This window comes from Theobroma cacao, chromosome 3 (genome assembly GCF_053813885.1).
Source record: "Theobroma cacao isolate CCN51 chromosome 3, ASM5381388v1, whole genome shotgun sequence".
Lineage (NCBI taxonomy): Eukaryota > Viridiplantae > Streptophyta > Magnoliopsida > Malvales > Malvaceae > Theobroma > Theobroma cacao.
The window spans coordinates 33699271-33717460 of NC_142641.1; the positions used below are offsets into that span (position 1 = coordinate 33699271).

Genomic DNA, 18190 nt, shown 5'->3' on the forward strand with positions numbered 1-18190 from the left:
TTTTATTTACTAACAAAAATAGATTTTGTCCCCATATCTTTTAAAAATTCAAAACTACCCAAAGAACAATTTTAAAAAAAGAAATAGGAATTTATAGACAAGGAAAGGACATTCTGACTATAAAGTACGTTGGATTTAGAGAATGTTGAAGAAAGTAATGGATAATCAGTTTGAAGTAATTAGTTTTTTTTTAATTTTTTATTTTAAATCCCTAATTAATAATTTTTGAACATTCATTTAGATAAATAAAAAAAAAGCTTACTTTCTAATCAACAATTTTTTATGTCGCATCATCATCACGTGGTATTGGTGTCATCAAGATAACACGTTAACATACCATGTGGAAAATGACGTGATATGGACTAACTTTCGTTAGTTAATGATTAGTGTGAAGGGTTTATTTGATTTAAAATAAAAAATTGAAAGCTTATTTAAATGCGATAAAAAGATATGGGCTAAATTAACTTTTTTGTATAATTTGGGGGTTTATTTATGTACTTAGCCAATCAATATGTGCACCTCAATTTTCATTATAAATTTACATTGACATAGTACTAAAATAAACTCTTATATTATTTAAATAAAACTTTATTTTTTTATTAAGTTTAATTTTATTTATTTTGAATTAAATAAATTCTTATGAGTATTGATTAACTAATTATTATTTGTTATTTTATATCCACGTAACACTATCATGATATTGATATAGAAAGTAAAAAATATCAAATGATCATGTTATTATAACAAACTAATATATCATGTCATCATCAATTATAATATGTCAACATGTCACATTATCAACAATTATAATATGTATAGTATGGCATGTCAAAACCACACATTATAAACAGACAAATAGTATAAAGATTTATTTGATTTAAAAAATAAAAGTATAAAAACTTATCTAGTTCAAAATAAAAATATAAAAACTTAATTAAATGTAATAAAAATATAAAAATTTATTTAAATTTTTTAAAATAGTTTAAAAACTTTTTTAAATATTATGCCATTATAATTTATACTCAATTAAGTTTCCGTGCCATATAATTAACCTAACTATGTGAAACTGTCACATAATGAAATAAAAGGATTAATTTTCCATTACAATTAAAAATTTGTTTGGATTCAATAAAAATTATTAAAAACTTAATTGAGAAAATGTCATAATTCAAAGGTTTTTTTGGTATTTAAGCAAAAAAGGAAACAAGAGAGCTGGGAACATGCTTCAAAATGGCACGGCAAGAACATAGAATTAACTCTTGTTTCACATCTTTTGTATAAGATAGTTCATTACATACATCTATTTCTATGATACCTTGGCTGAAAAATGAGATGAGATATTCGAATAGGAATATGGGGCATTGCCCTGTGCCTATAGTATGATCCCACACGCCTTCAATTACAGTAAGAGAAGAAGGGCTGCAACTCATCCAAGCTTTCAAAATTGTCATTATTTTTGTGTTTGATATTTTATAATATACTTATATTGTAAAAAATGTGATTATTGAAAATATGATTGCTGGTAAAATAATTTTACAGTGTTTGACAGGGGCGAACTCAAGAATTTTTTTTAATGATGTCATAGTAAAAATAATAATAATTAAAAATTATTAATATTTCAATTATAGAAGGATTTTTTTGTCTTTCCATTTAATATTAAATATTAGTATATAAATAATTTTTTTAATAAATCTACTTTGACTTGGAGTCTTTGACTCTACTCTTTACAAAATTGCAAAAACTTAAATAAATTCATTAATATAATTAACGGCATAAAACTCTAACATAAGTAATATAAAAAGTACAAATTTTTTACAGTTTCGTGAATAAATGGTGTCATGTGACACCACTTGTCTTATGTAGGTCCACCCCTAACCTTTGGTATATTAAAATGCTCGAAAGATATTATTATAGTATTTAATTTACAAGCACTTGTGAAAATATAATATTAATTTTTAAAATTACCTTTATATGATATCATCTTTTAAATAAATTTTTCAACAAATAACCAAACATCAAGACAAATCCATATTAATATTAAATAGAAATTTTTTTTATTTGTTGGCAATTTTTAAAATTTTAAAATATATTGTTATTACTATTATTATTATTATTATTTTAAAAAATTTCTGAAAAATAAAAAAATGAAAATAATTATTTTTTGAAAAAGAATCAAAATAATAAAAAACCAAAAAGAGATTTTTTGAAAAAATTCTGAAAGTAAAAAAGGAATATTTTTTATTTTTAAAAGTTTATTAAAAATTACAAAAAGGAAGTAATTTTTATAATTTTATAAATTATGAGCATAAAAAAGAATATCTTCTATTTTTTCAAAAAATTCTAAATATATTTTTTATTTTATGAATTTTCTATTTTTTATTATTCTAGAATTTTTTTAAATAATTAAAAATTCTTTTAAGTTTTTCATTTTTAACTTTTTAGAATTTATAAAAATAAAAAAAAATTATTTTTATGTTTTTAAAATTTCATAGATTTTCTTTCCAAAAAGTTAAAATTATTTTTAAGTTTTTTAATTTTTAAAATGATAAAAATTAAGATTTGGGACTTTATTGATTAATTTTGTCTATTTTCTTTTATAAATTGTAAATGTTATGCTTGATTATATTTATTGCTAATATATTTATATTTATCAAAAAATAATTACTTATCAAATAAATAAAGGTAGATAATGTTAGAAGAAAATTCTGGTATTGTTTCTAATATAGAAGAGCAAAAATTGTCAAATCAAATTTGATAACATTGCAAGTAAGTTGTAATACCAGATTACATTAGTTTGTGACTACAATCACATTTCATACATTACATATCATATCATGTGATTACATTATAATTTTATATTATGCCAGCCACCTTGGTTGGGAATAAAAAAACATAATCCTCGTACCAAAAGTTACCTAATTTTTTTTTTCTCGGTGGGGTGCGCCAGGCCTACGCTGTAGTGCAACGCTTAGGCGACGCGCGAGAGCTCCAGTAGCAAGCTACTGTGGTGAGCTCTCCCCCTTAAAAAATTAATTTAATATCATGTGGACCGATGGCCCACGTATCAGATATTAAACTGATAAGAACAGATATGTGTTCTTAATTTCATTCTATTCAAAGCAAAATCTTTCTCATCTAGTATATGTGTTGACTTCTCTATTGGCTTCATCAAAAAATTACAATTAAGCATGTCTAACAAAGTCAGAGGTTCTTGGATGGGTTAGTCTCGCATCTTCACAACCAAAGTATTATGCTAAAAATGAAATTCAAGCTAAGATTCAGGTTTCACTATTGACAAGCTTGTACTATCTTGCATATTGCCATTGCCCGGTTCTGTATTGAAATGATCTCTTAGGAATTCAACAACCATGTTAAGAACAGAGGCTGGAATATACCATGTGATCCGGGGGATGATTCCTCTGAACATTCCCTTCACGCCTTCACTTGTCCAGATTTTCCTCATTGCATCCAGCCAGCCATTATACCTAATACTTCACAATTATGAAATATAACAAATTCAGAATCATATAAGCACAAAGGAGGGTGCTTAAGCATAACCATGATCAAAAAACATGCATGAGGCATGATGGGGAACAAACAGTCAGCAGAATTAATACATGTTAGATAGTACAGTAGGATGGATTATGGTTGAAGACTGTGGCCTTTAACAAATTAGTCCCTACCATGAATAAAGAAATGGCACTACCAAATTAATTAATCTCACATGAACCTGAAATAAATTTCTGATGCTCGAGATGGTTTTAGTTGTACAACTATAGCTCAATGTAATTCTAAAAGAGATGACAGTTGATCCCTACCTTGTGGATGATCCCTGAGCTTGTAATCTTGTCTTGGTTACATCACTCTTCGTGCCTTCACTGCCATTCTTTGTCTTGGTTACGTCACTCTTCGTGCCTTCACTGCCATTCTTTGTCTTGGTTACATCACTCTTCGTGCCTTCACTGCCATTCTTCTTACTCCTCACTTGTTTCTCCCTGTGCTTCTTTGACTGCTCGTGATTCTCCCATTGCTTCTCACTCTTAAACTTCTCCCCACACGCCACACAATACAACTCCTCCTTCTCTACTGCTTTCTCCTCCTTTTCATCCCAATCATCCCTTTCTTGTTCTTCAACTTTCGCCCATTCTGGCTCCGCATATGCCCTAACTCTCTCCAACCTCTCCTTTTCCATCTTCCTCTTCCTTTCCCTCTCCTCCTCTTTTCTCCTCTCCATCTCCTCCTTCCTTTTCATGCTCATATCAATAACTCTCTTATCCCTCTTCTTGACAAACTTTGCTAACCCTCTGACTGCCACGTTGTACTCCCTTTGGGAGCGGTGAGAGTCGTACCAGGAGCGCTCTTTGGGGTCGGAGAGGACCTTGTAATTGGGCGGTGGGGTCGGCCTGAGAAAGGCCGGATCGAACAAGTTTGTCAGGGTGGCGTTGGAGGGCGAGCTTTTTGTAGGCTGCGCGGATGTCGTCTTGGGTGCAGTCCAGGGAAAGGCCTAACACCTCGTACAGGCGCCGGTTTTCCGAAGTCATAATTTATATTAATTAATTGTTTTAAATTAGTGCGGTTTAGATTACGCATTTGTATAGTAATTTATATAGTTGAAAATTGAAGATTGGGAAGGGAAGAGTAATTGGATAGGTAGGAGTAGGATTAGGAGACTTATATATGTTTTTGAATTCCTTGGGTAGATTAACCCAATAACAAGTATGTTTTCCGAACTAGTTTCAGAGTCCCGATTTGCTTTTAATTACTATGTCTTTTGTAGTTTAACTTCATTGTCAATCAAAACTTAGGCAATTTCGATATTCACTTGATATATGGATTTCTAGGTGGAAAAACCACATTCAAATTTCACACCCTATTCAGGATGTTTCATCCCTAAATAGTAATATAAACGAGTAAGATATTTTTTATTTTTTAAGTACATTAATTCGAATTTAATTATTTTATAAGATAGTCAAATGATTAAATTTTAACTTGCTACCTGAACTCCTACCTTAATATTGTAGACATTACTTGTTAAATATTCATACTCATTACCTATTTTATTAAAATAAATTTAAATTAATTTTTTTATGTATATTATCAATATAAATTAAAGTTAATTTATGAAAAATAAAATAAACTTTAAAATCATATTTAAAATAATTAACAAATTTTAAAAAGTATTATATTAATTATAAAAAAATTTATAAATAAAAAATAATATGTATAAAATTAAATGCTTAACATTAAAAATAATTATTTATAATTGGATTTGGATTAGTAGATATCATAAAATAACAACTCAAACCTATAACTAAGAATAATTTTACTACCTGCACCCTATCCAACCCGATTATTAAATACCTTAAATCTTATTTAATTGGGTTAATACATATACCCAATTATGAAGTGTTCGTTTACATAGAAACAAGCCATACTTTTTTCACTTAAAAATAATTAAATAATAACAAAATATTATACTATGATTATTTTTCAATTAACTTCTCACATTTTTTTGGTATCTAAACAAATCTTTAAACTTTAATTTATAATCGAATAAATCTTTAATTTTAACAAAAATTTAATTATCATGAAATCAATCGTCTTCTAATATTTTATCCCCATATGATATATGACTTAATAACTACATGATAACTGCCACATAGTTAAGTACGTCAACCACATTATAAGTCACATAAATAAAAAATATCAACTAATATTGAATTTGATTATGATTAATTTTTTGAGGAAATTATAATTTATTTAGCTACAAATCAAAAATAAAAAATTCTTTAACTTGCGATAAAAAGTTAAAAACTTAATTGAGAAAATATCATAGTTCCAAGCTTTTCTGGTATTAAAACAAAAAAGGAAACAAGAGAGTTGGAAAAATGCTTTAGAATGGCACAGTAGCAACAGAGAATTAACTCTTCTTTCACTTCTTTTGTATTAGAAAGTTTACAACAGACATCTATTTCTATGATGCTTTAAGCTGAAAAATGAGATTCGAATAGGAATATGGGGCATTGCCCTGTGCCTGTCGTATAGGCAGAGGAGAAGGCCTGCAACACATCCAAGCCTTCAAAATTGTCATTACTCCAATTTCATTCTCTTCAAAGCAAGATCTTTCTCATGTTGTATATGTGTTGACTTCTCTATTGGCCTCACCAAAAAATTACAATTAAGCATGTCTAACAAAGTCTGAGCTTCTTCGACAGGTTAGTCTTGCATCTTCACAGCCAGAGTCTTGTGCTAAAATTCAAGCTACCTTCCGAAAAGAAGATTCAGGTTTCTCTATTGACAAGCTTGTAACATCTTGCAGATTGCCATTGTTTAGTTTTTCATTGAAATGATCTCTTAGGAATTCAACAGCCATAAAGGTAAGAGCAGAGGCTGGAATATACCATGTGATCCGGGGGATGCTTCCTCTGAACATTCCCTTCACACCTTCGGTTTTCCAGATTTTACCCATTGCATCCAGCCAGCCATTATAGCTAAATAGTACACAATGATACAATATAACAAATTCAGAATCATATAGCACAAAGGAGGGTGCTTAAGCATAACCATGAAAGAACATGCATGACGAGACTTGGTCCAAGACATGATGGTGAACAAACAGTCAACACAATTAACACATGTGATGATTGTTGTCAGATAATACAAGATGGATTATGGTTAAAGACTGTGCCCTTTGTCAAAGTCCCTACTATGAATAAATGATGGCACTACCAAATTAATCTCACAAGAAATTGAAATAAATTTCTGATGCTTGAGACAATTTTAGTCCACAACTATAGCTCATTAATTGCACTGTAATTCTAAAAGACATGACAGTTGATACCTTGCAGATGATCCTTGAACTTGTAATCTTGTCTTGATTACATCCAAGGGAGTGGTAAGGTATGCACTAAACCCTGCAAATTATATACAGAATGAACTGCATCTGGGGCCCGATAAATTCTGAGTTCAATCATTACAAAAAGAAATTAAAACTGCATGACATAGGATGAAGCCAAATCAGGACACATACCGCCAGCCAATCCTCCTAAAACAAGTCCCTCAATAGAACTATCAACATAGAGATTAGGAGCCAGATTATGCCTCCCTCTCTCTGTCAAATCTTTCAGGGCTTCATAGAACATAACCTGCATTCAAGTGACAACAAATACAGGCTCATTAATCCCCTTTACTACTGAAACTAAGAGCCTGTTTGTCCTAGCTTTTTTCTAACTTAAAAACTATTATGAAGCTCTTATGAAAAATAATAGCTTTTAAAATTAAGCTAAAGTTGTTTGATAAATTTCTTTTTATAAGTTTTTTTTTATAAGTTATAATTTTTGTTAAAATTATCATAGAAGGTATTTCTTTTTTTTTGAAAGGGTAATATTGTAATTATTTTTAATAAATGAGCATATTTTTGGAACAAAAATAAAAATTCTCTTACATTTTAAAAAGAAGAGAAGAAAAAGCTCCTCCTTGGAGCTTTTTTTTAAGCTCTTTTTTTAAAAATTTTGTTCTTAAAAAAAAAGCTGCTTTTTTTTAAAGAGCTTTTCAAAAAATCATGTTTGGCCTGGCTTTTGCTTTTAAGAGGTAGATAAGCTGAAAAAAAGCTAGGCCAAACATGCACTAAAGATGCACATTGGGTGAACATAAGCTAGAACTATTTCAGAGCAATTTTGTTTCCAAAATGACAACAGTTCATCATATAAAAAGGGAAAAATATTATCAATAGTCAGTTCTTCCTCCATTGAGGCACAGAACTAATCAAGCTGGTAATTTACTTTATGCATATAGAAAAACATACATATAAATGCCAAGAAATGAAATGCGAACTTAATGATGAGCTCTTTTTCTATACATGGAGAAAGAACGTAACCAACAAGGGCCAGGCGAACACAAGAAGCACAATAGACAATATCGCATGTGAAAAGAGGAGAGACCACGATGGGGTGCTCAGTTAATTGTGTAATGATGACATAAGACATTTCAACTTGAGCATTTACTGACTGTTGACACAGCTGCACATTCAAAATTTTTTTTTAAAAAAAAAAGGAAGAGGAAGAAAGAAAACAAAAAAGAAAAAGAAAAAGTGGAAAGAAATGTTAGGTTTTTTGAATAGATAATAGATAAGACCTTGAAGATCATTTTCCTTACCTATTCGTCAGACCTTAAGATCAAGCATTTACCCTTCTAAAGAGTGAATAACTAGTAGAAAGTTATCATCAAACCGAAATAATGCTAAAATGACTATAATAAAAGAAGTATGTAACAGCAAACTCAGATAGAACAAACATAGACACCGTATGCAGCTAAATCTAAACTAATTTACATACCATAAGACCAGCAAATGGCACATCCCTTGCCAGTGTGGACCAGTATCTGCAAAAGGAACCATAAAAAGAATGTACAATTGTGCTTTCAGATGAAATTCATCAACAATTTAGAGTACTCCAGGTTCCAGAAAAATTTCTTATTACTAAGGTTAAAATCATCTCATTCAGAATGGTTCCAACCTGGGAGGCTTATAGCACTTTAGGAGACATACTGTTAGATGCCCATACATGCGGAACAACAAAAAGAATAGGGAAGAGAAGGGAGACATAAAGAGAGTGCACTCAGGATATCTAAAATGTAAGTTTGTATAAACTCCTTGAAATTAAGATATGTTAAAATCAGAAGTGGCAGATAGTACAATATTAAGCATCATTGTACATATGTCATTAGGCATGCATATGAGCATCTGTGGTTGGAGTTTGGACAAAGGTACTTGTATGCATGTGGAAAACCAAATATTTATCCAACACTAAAGAATAATATACAAAGAAAGAAATGTTTACCCAGCATATAATCCTTTTAACCCTTGCTTTTTCCATATTGAATGGCCAGCTTGGAACATTCCTGTGTAATAACCATACATCTGCGCACCAGATTTCATTTGCATGCTGTCTTTCATGATAGCAGAATTCCAAGATGTTCTCGAGCCTTGAACCTGCATGCGTTGCTTCATCACTTCACATGGAACATATACAAAAGAACCAAGTGTATCACCTGAAATGCACAGAGAGTTTAAAAGGTAGAAAATCAGTTTGAATCACATATCATAAAATTTTCTGCTCTGAAATGCTATTTACAGGTATAGCAACAACTATAAGTCAAAATGGAAAATATTTAAGATTCCATCGCATTGGAACCAAGCATCATCCTCTCAGTTGTAAGGATTACTTGGAAATCAAATTTTAGCAGAAAGACATATTCAAAATTTGGAAAAAAGAAAGGGGAAAAGATATACCAATCAGATCAGGGGAAAAGAACAAAGATTTTTGACCCATTAAGAGATCAAGTATCAATTACTCAAGCAAAATCAGACACATAGAATGCAGTTTCCATATGCATCCACCACTAAATTTCATTATCAAAGTTGTGCAAAAGAAACGGGACACAAGAAGCCCATTCTAAAAGTGAGCAATGACTAGTAAGTTAATATCAATGGAGTTAGAGAAGCAAGAAAACTAGATGGAACAATATGACTAAAAGAAGATAAAGATCCAGAATAGCTTACCAACAGCTCCAGCTATGAAATGTGCCCAGTGGCCCTCAAGGCTAGGATGTGATTCTTCAATCCATTTTTTCGTGGACTCTATGAAACCAAAGTATGTTGCTCCAGTAGCAAGAGATCCAGTAATTCCAGGAGCTATTCCCCTGTAGAAGCCTACAAACATGATCAGTCCAGACAAACTACATAACATGGTGCATGCATAACAGCACATTGATTAATGAAAGAAACCACTAATCAAAGTCCAAAGCAAATCATGCTACACACACTCATGCAGCACATAAATAAAACAGAAAAGGTAGAATTATTGCAAAATGGAAAATAATGGAACGGCCATCAGCGAAATAAACAGAAGTGATTGAATATACCTCTTAACCCATCTGCCACCCAGACAGTTCGAACCATTTGCACTATGCTCTTTTGGCTCTGCTATCAATAAGCCGTATACTTTTAAGCATTGACAAACAAACATTCCCAAAAGAAAGGAAATCCAGTAGAAAATTCTATGTGATCATACCAGACTTCCACTAAGAAGAGCTTGACTTTGAATTCTTGTCTTTATGGTATCAATGGGATGCATCATGCCCTCTCCAAAAGCCCCAGCTATAGCTCCCCATAAGAACTCTCTCCACACTATATCCACATCATAAAATTCCATCAAAAAAGATCCATAACTGCATAGATTATTTAAGCATTTTCTTTTTTAAGCCCATTGTTAAGACATCAATGAGACTAACTAAGACAGAAAAACATCAAACAAAAAATGAGTTTTCACATTTCATTATTAAGACAAGAAAAGAATTTCGCATTAAAAAGACTACTTGGAAACAAAAACTAATTCCAGTTCTTCACTTCAACAAGGAAATCCAGGACGGGGCAAGAAAGTATATTTCGTTTAAAGTTTTAGAACTCCTGCTCTTTTTCTTCTTTCTTTGACAAAATCCAATGAACCACAAACAACCCAACTGGGCCAATTATAGATCTCTTCTGTTTGAACAGAGCATTGCACTAGGTAAAATGAGTGAAGCTTCTTTCCCATTCTTTTCTTTCCTTAGGCGCATTGAGGAATAAGAAAACAGTTCAAGTAATTTATAAAAGTTTTTCAGACCTTTTCCTGAGAACCAAACAGAACATAGGAGAAAGCAGCTTACCAAAGAAGTGATTTTGATCGTGAGTTGCTTTGTGGGTTATATGAGATAACGGGGCTTCCAAATTGCTGGAAGTTGACCTATTATTCGTCATTTGAAGATTGAAGTTGAAGTTGCAGAGTTCTGTCTCCTTCTCTTTTCTCTTTGCAGGCATTTTCACTGTCACACTGGGGTTTAGGGTTTAAAGAGGGCTTTTTATTTTCTTTTGTTTTGTTATTCAGCACAGACGCATATTTTAGGATGTAATGAAAGCCACGCGTTCCAAAGGCACGTGAATGGGAATGGGAATGGGATTGGGCTAATAATGGTTGCGGCGGTATTGGACTACTGCTAGACTTCGACTGCCCTCAGGGAAGGGAGGAATGGAATTTTCAAAGCAAATTTCTTGTAGGAAACTAAACTTCTTCTACTTGTTATATCTGATTCTTGAATTCTATGATCGATATAGAATAGAGATATCCACCTTACCCTCCATTATTAAATAAATAAATATAAATTTTTTCAATAATATTTCAAAAAAATAATATTTAAAAAAATTTTAAACTATTTATAAAAATTAAAATAATTTTTTATTTTTTAGTATATTCAATCAAACCCTTGATTGATTGTTATTAGTCAAAACTTTATTTATTATTTTATGTCACTTAATAAAAATATGATGTATTAATGTAATATGATGATATAGTCATTTGTTATTTTCATCATCTACGTTAATTTTATATCAACATCACATGAATGTAAAATAAGAAGTAATATTTTGATTAATATTAATTAGTCAATTGTTGGTTGTATGGATCTATTTGATTTAAAATAAATATTTATAAATTTAGTCGAATGTAATAAAAGAAAAATATATATTTAATTTTTTTTAATAATTTAAAAGTTTTTTCTAATATTATATTTATTTCTAAACACATTAAAATTTATTACTCGGGTGTAGAACTATAAGGCCTTGCAAATATATATATATATATAACTACAAGCCTTTTACCATAAACAAAAATACAAATGTATACACACAAATAGCAAGAGCCATAATAGTAAACGCCTTTAAGTTTGTTACTATTATTTTTAATTAAATTTATTATTAAATGTCCATTATATGAAATAAATGATAAAATAGGTGAGATTAATTTGGTGTTTCTTTAGATAAATTTGAAATTATTAATTAAAGAGTATATATGTGTCAATATATTGGAGTGCATCAAAAATTGGAAAAAAAAATATATTCAAGCGCCTAATTAGAAGATAAGAAAAATAATATTCATGATTAATTAACTTTTTGTTAAATTTTTATTTTTTATTTTAATGAACAAATTAACTAAAATAATTTTGGTACTCTTTTTTATGTTGAGGAAAAGGGATTCAAATGCACTCAGTACAAAGAACAATATATGTATTTATAATTAAATTAAATTAAATGTTTATGTAAATAATACTTTGTTAATATTTTTTATTAAATAACATTTCATAGTTATTTGAATCAAAAGCACAAAAGAAAGAAAACGGTGCCGTTTGTAATCTTCCTCGGTTCCTTTGCATTATCAAATTGTTCCTTGCCAAAACGGAGTTCGCATCCCCATATTCTCATTTTAACAATAGCAGTAAAAAACACTGGCCTGAGGGAGCAACAAAGCAACTCCGTGAAAACACCCACAAAAAACAAAACCGAAAAAAACTTTGATCCGCGACCGTAAGGGTTTCTAGGGTTTGTCCGATTCGGTAAACGATGGCGATGGCTGCGCTCAGACGCGAAGGGAGGCGTTTCGCCCCTCTGATCTCTCCCCGCCCTATCACCGCCTTCCGATCCTCTCCTCTCGCTCCCACTCGCGAGTACGGATCTCATCCTCTTGATGTCTCACCTTCTCATCTATCTCTATGTTCTGATCGCATTTCTCCTAATTTTCCTTGATATCTGCTTCTACGGTTAACAACTCGGGCAAAAGCAAAAAGAGGTTTTGATTTTTTTTCGTTTCCCCATTTTATTTGGCGGACAAATGGTGCATTTTCCTTTTTCTTTCTTGGTGACCCAACGGAGAATCATTTCTATTTGGCTTATTTAAGTGATTAGATTTTGCATTGTTGCTGTGGAAAGGAAGTTTTGTATGACACATTTTAATATTTCCTTCTTTTTTCTAATTCTGTGTATATTATTCCTTAATTTGTTTATAAAATGAACATTTTTTAAATAATTTTTAATTCTGTTAATATTTCTCTGGTAATGGAAATGAATGCTATAATTTTTTTATGATAGTGGTTTTTTGGCCAATGCGATTGAATATGTATGTAAAATTGAGCTAACCAGTTGGTAGTGGTGTATTCAATAATTTAAATTTTCAAAAGAAGGGAAAAGATATATTTGTATGTATGTATATATATATATCAAATAATTAATTGAACCTTATAAGATTTATAACGAAATTTATATTTTTACAATTTTCTTTTATGTGCTTTGAACTACTAAATAAATCAACTTGGATGGCAGGGATGAGGGTCCTATTGGAGTTCGATATATTTCAACTCAAGTTGGTAAGAATTGTTTCCATTTTTTTTTTGTTTCTTTGTCATCTGCTGTTGTACATACATGGTTGTCATGTTATCTTGATGAAAAATATAATTTGGGTGGTGGTCTATACATGCAGTTAGAAACAGGATGAAGAGTGTCAAGAATATTCAGAAAATCACAAAGGCTATGAAGATGGTTGCAGCCTCAAAGTTGAGAGCAATTCAAACTAAAGCTGAGAATTCCCGTGGCCTCTGGCAGCCATTTACTGCACTTCTTGGCGATACTCCCAGTATGTCGATAAACAAGCCTTTGATATGTATCAATTACTGAGCAAATTTCAGTTGAATTTCCCTGTGTTCTCATTGCACTTTGCTGAATGTTTGTTATGTCAATTGTTAATTTGTGCTGTCTTCCATTTGTCTCACATTGGTGCTCATGTTGTGAATCATATGGGGCAGTGGCAGTGGATTAGTTTTTATCCTACATATTCCCTCTTTATCCAGAAGGTTTACGCAATTGTAAGTTTGATATTTTATTGATAACAGAGCAATGTGAGCAGATTAGCTGCACTTTTTTAAATGCTCTGTAGGGTTGTTTGTTTGAGAACCAGGTGAGTATTTTTCTTTTTCTGTCCTAAGATTTATATATGTAGATAAATTGTAGAAGATGGATTTTGCATTGAAAATACATCATTGGTTCGGTTGATTGGCGGAGTAATCATGATTTTGATTTCTCATAAAATCATGCAGCATGGTGGTATGTGCATGGCCTTGCTCTAAAAGAATATAAACTTTAACGAGGCTCTCGCTATTTATGGAACTAGCTCGTTATTAATAATACCTGGCTGGACTAGGTTAATTATGTAGCATTACTTGATTCAGGTTGAAATAGAGTGGTATTCTATGAATAATAGTCAATAAACCTGAAGTTTTATAAAACTGGAAACTAATAGATTTTCTTGCTATCTGAAGGGAAATCTTTAGCTTGACCTGTAAATTTGGTTAATACTGTCAAATGTGCTTTGGAAATTTGCTTAGTTAAGGTTATAGGGTCGTTGCTTATTCGTTTTCTTGTTTTATCCTTCTACAATTTTGTTGTATTGTGTAATAATCTTTTTGCTTCTATCAAAAGTATATTTTCTTGTCAGCCTCATTTTATAAATATGTCTTGTCACAATGCAGGTGTTGATGTTAAGAAGAATGTTATTGTGACCGTATCTTCAGACAAAGGTCTCTGTGGTGGAATTAACTCTACATCAGTCAAGATAAGCAAGGCTCTCCACAAGTTAAACTCTGGTATATCTTCTGAGCAACTTAATATTTTTCTGCTTGAATGTTTTTCTGATAGTTGGTGTCCTATTGGATGCTTCTTATGACTTGCATATCTTTATTGCTGCAGGTCCTGAAAACGAAACAAAATATGTTATCTTGGGAGAGAAGGCAAAGGCTCAATTGGTTCGTGACTCTAAAAAGTACATTGAGTTAATCATAACTGAGCTGCAGAAGAATCCTTTGAGCTACACTCAGGTCTGTCGTTTTGCTTTTATTTGCAATTTTCCAAGGAAAGAACCTTTTTGTACAAGTTGAAATTTTGATTGCTATATTGAATGCTTTTCTTTCTTTAAGGCTGTGTTTTGGTTATGCAGTTTGTTTGACCTTACATCTTATGTTTCAGTGAATGTAATGTTTCTTGACTGGTTCCTTGTGATGTAGTCCAGGAATTGGGGTTCTATCAAATTAAAAAAATCTGGCCATGTGGTGGGCAAGAACCTATTTTTATAGTGTTTAATTTGATGATAGAAGATAATTATGGGAGAAAAAGACTCCATTTTTAGGGTGAAAAAAAAAATAACGATTCAACCTGCCTGCGGGCCTGGGAAGTGAATAGTAGCCTTAACTGTAATTTAAGGAGGGGTGAAGCTTGGATGTTGTTTTGGTGTGGATCTGGTTAGAATTTGATAGATGGCACTCCCTGGGATGCTTTGAGGTTGTTTATCTGTCAGAGTGTTGGAAAATAAAGAATAGGAAGAGGATAATATCTGGGTTTTACACCAAGATCACCTTGGTCTTCACACCAGATATCCTCAGTCTTCCCACCAAAGGCCTTAAAGGCTTCACATATAGGGTTAGGAATTTCTTCACACAACCCTAAAGAGCATAAACAGCTGCAAAATTCTCATATAATAGTAGTAGTTTAAAGAGCTAGCTATCATGTATATGTTTAGTATTTTAGTAATCCTACTTTCACAACAAGAATATCCAAAGTAAGAGCTACCAAAATCGATTCGAAGAAGATCTAAACTGTGAAGGAAAACAGAATAGTGGAAGGAAACCTTAAATAGACCTTTCTACTCAAATTGTAAGATTTATATAGAATATCAAGAATCACTGGAATACCAGATTCATAAATCCAAGTAAACATATATATATATATAGTATGTCGTAATTCTAGCTTAAATAATGTTGTAATTCTGTCCAATATCTAACAAAGACTGCAATTTCAAATTTTCTTGGAGTTGAATATTGACTTGCCTCAACCACTTTCTTTGCTGCATCACTGTCTCTTCAATCATTTTTTGTCTTCTGCTTGTAGATTGTGATTGACTGTGTTTACCATTGATCTCTTTTGATAAACTGGAATTTCCTAATCGAAATTTATCTCTTTTTGATGGACTTTTTCTATTTCCTTTTGCCATACAAATAATTGCACCTTCAGGTCTCCGTTCTTGCTGATGATATCTTAAAGAATGTGGAGTTCGACGCTTTGAGGATTGTCTTCAACAAGTTTCACTCAGTAGTTTCATTCCTTCCAACAGTGTCAACTGTATTATCACCTGAAGTGAGTGTGACAAGAATCCTTCAGCTTTATAGTTGTACTTGTTTGTTCTCTTTTCCTGTTAAATGTTGCTCTACTCTAGTTGCTGGGTTTTTACTGGTGATATGTTGATATAGATTGTTGAAAGGGAAGCTGAAGCTGGGGGAAAGCTCGGTGATCTAGACTCGTATGAAATAGAAGGTGGTGAGACAAAGGGTGAAATACTTCAAAATCTGACGGAGTTTCAGTTCTCTTGTGTAAGTCCTGCTGTTTGGAACAGAAGTCCTTATTTCTTGTTATTCTGAATGGAAGTCATACCATAAAGGCATGATCTATGAATAATCGGATATAAGCATTTAATGAACAAAACTTCCATCTTTAAAATTTTTGAATTTGACTTGACACCCTAGGTCTAGGTCTTAGAGAGCTGTATTATGATGACAAGAACCGCTTGCTGGGTACTGCTTATCATTGAAATGATTCCTATGATTTTGGAGATAAAATAAATAATTAATTGATTAGGTTCCAATGGTTTTGATAGAGCTCTAAGTTTCACTTGTTTACTAGTTTTATAGCAAATTCTGCTGATCAATGTTACCGGGACAAAGGCCTTACTCACTCTTTGTCAAATCAATCTGGATTACCAAGTACAAAGAGTTGATAAGAGAATTTGGCACCTTTGTGCCTGTGATCTTGATTAATGCATAAGCCACCTTATCGTCTTACTAGTCAGTAATCTGTCGAAAACATAAACTTAAAGTTGTCTTTGTGTTTTTTTCCCTATCTACTGGTATGTGCTATAGTCTCTGTTATCCACCATAAAAGGATTCTCATATTTCCCCCAGGTTATGTTCAATGCGGTGTTGGAGAATGCTTGTAGTGAGCAAGGGGCAAGGATGTCTGCTATGGATAGCTCAAGCAGAAATGCCGGGGATATGCTTGATCGCCTTACTCTTACATATAACAGGTCTCTCTCCCTCGCTCCCTCCTTCCCTCCCTCTTTCACAGGCATACATGCAGACATGCACATATGCTTTTGTTTCATGTGAATCAGTTGCTTACTTTAACTAGTGTTGTTAGTCACTAATGTTGTCTGAAGCATCATTTACATGGCTGATGTATATACTTGTGTTACAGAACCCGTCAAGCTTCGATTACCACCGAGTTGATCGAGATTATATCTGGAGCATCAGCACTGGAGGGTTAATTGCAAAATTTCTTCTGCTAGATTGTTCTGATGGTGACGAATTAAAAATCTGAGTGGACACTTTTGGTTTTTGAACGTTTTGTTGGGCTACTGCAATAATGTCCCAGTGTTAAAACTTGGTTTCTGGGAATAAAAATTATTTTTATGATGTTGAGATTCATTTTCTTTAAAATTGTACTTGATTGTTGATGGTTGAGGCTGCAACAGAGAGATTATGTAAATCCTTATTTCAATTATTGCCTTGCATTCCTTTTGACCAAAGAGCTGCATTTGGTAATGAATAATTCATTTCATCTTTAAAGGCAAATGCTCAATGGCACAGATTTATAGAGATGATAATCTTTGCTAACAGATTTGTCAGATGGATTACTTACAATTTTGAGGATAGACGGCACATAGGGGTCCAGGAGAAACAAAGCTTTCATCATGCACACATCATTTCCAAAATAATCTCCCACGTGGCAAGTTTTTAGCTCTTAAAAACTTTTGATATCATAGTATTATTATATTCTTAAAAGCAACAACTAAAAAATTTCCTTTAGAGTATTCAAACTCAATATATTAATTATGAATTACACAGGTTCAGCTATTTAAGTATTAATTTTATGTAATTTAAGCTTCTTCTTTTTTCATTACACCATTTTCAGTATACAAATTAGTCGAATAATTAATTAATGTGAATAAATTGTTAAGTTTTTTATCTGGTGTATTCCGTTTTATAGCAACTATTTACCCTTGTAAGAAGTGTTAAATATATATTACTTAATACATTAATAATTAAACCACATTAAACCTCTTTAAAATGCAGGTTGTGCATATTTATTTAGCAGTAAGTAAGTAAAATCATAATAGAAATAGGTATATGTGATATGCAAATAATTCTAGCTATTTGGTGTTTAAAACCGCTTCTAATATCACCACCTTGACCTACCTTCTACCATTTCTATACATTCAACCAACGC

At 31.7% G+C, this 18190-nt stretch overlaps 3 protein-coding genes and 1 non-coding gene across 6 annotated transcripts; 1 reads left to right on the forward strand and 3 right to left on the reverse strand.

Moving 5' to 3' along the window:
• Positions 1–2933: 2933 nt before the first annotated feature.
• LOC148763750 (U2 spliceosomal RNA) lies at positions 2934–3130 on the reverse strand. The gene has a single exon (XR_016025629.1). It is a non-coding gene; the product is annotated as a U2 spliceosomal RNA (small nuclear RNA).
• LOC148763751 (uncharacterized) lies at positions 3009–4497 on the reverse strand. Its single transcript, XM_088804800.1, has 2 exons — positions 3819–4497; positions 3009–3491 (listed from the first exon to the last, which is right to left on the reverse strand). The coding sequence occupies exons 1-2, from the start codon at positions 4256–4258 to the stop codon at positions 3272–3274; spliced, it is 660 nt and encodes a 219-aa protein (XP_088660926.1). The 5' UTR covers positions 4259–4497; the 3' UTR covers positions 3009–3271.
• Positions 4498–5899: 1402 nt separating this feature from the next.
• Positions 5900–11096, reverse strand: LOC18604832 (uncharacterized). 3 transcript variants are annotated; one of them, XM_088804241.1, is made up of 10 exons: positions 10705–11096; positions 10071–10186; positions 9922–9982; positions 9560–9709; positions 8838–9048; positions 8334–8379; positions 7031–7145; positions 6842–6914; positions 6402–6491; positions 5900–6312 (listed from the first exon to the last, which is right to left on the reverse strand). In XM_088804241.1, coding segments are annotated over exons 1-10 (1014 nt in total). In that variant the 5' UTR covers positions 10856–11096; the 3' UTR covers positions 5900–6311. The 3 variants fall into 3 exon arrangements, with proteins under 3 accessions (XP_088660367.1, XP_007037566.3, XP_088660366.1); XM_007037504.3 differs by having other exon boundaries at positions 5900–6491; positions 9922–9979; XM_088804240.1 differs by having other exon boundaries at positions 5900–6491.
• A 1191-nt stretch (positions 11097–12287) lies between these two features.
• ATP3 (gamma subunit of Mt ATP synthase) lies at positions 12288–17376 on the forward strand. Its single transcript, XM_007037505.3, has 9 exons — positions 12288–12534; positions 13187–13230; positions 13344–13496; positions 14389–14502; positions 14606–14733; positions 15923–16045; positions 16159–16278; positions 16867–16988; positions 17159–17376. Exons 1-9 carry the CDS (start codon positions 12431–12433, stop codon positions 17226–17228), a joined length of 978 nt encoding a protein of 325 aa, XP_007037567.3. The 5' UTR covers positions 12288–12430; the 3' UTR covers positions 17229–17376.
• The last annotated feature ends 814 nt before the right edge of the window (positions 17377–18190 follow it).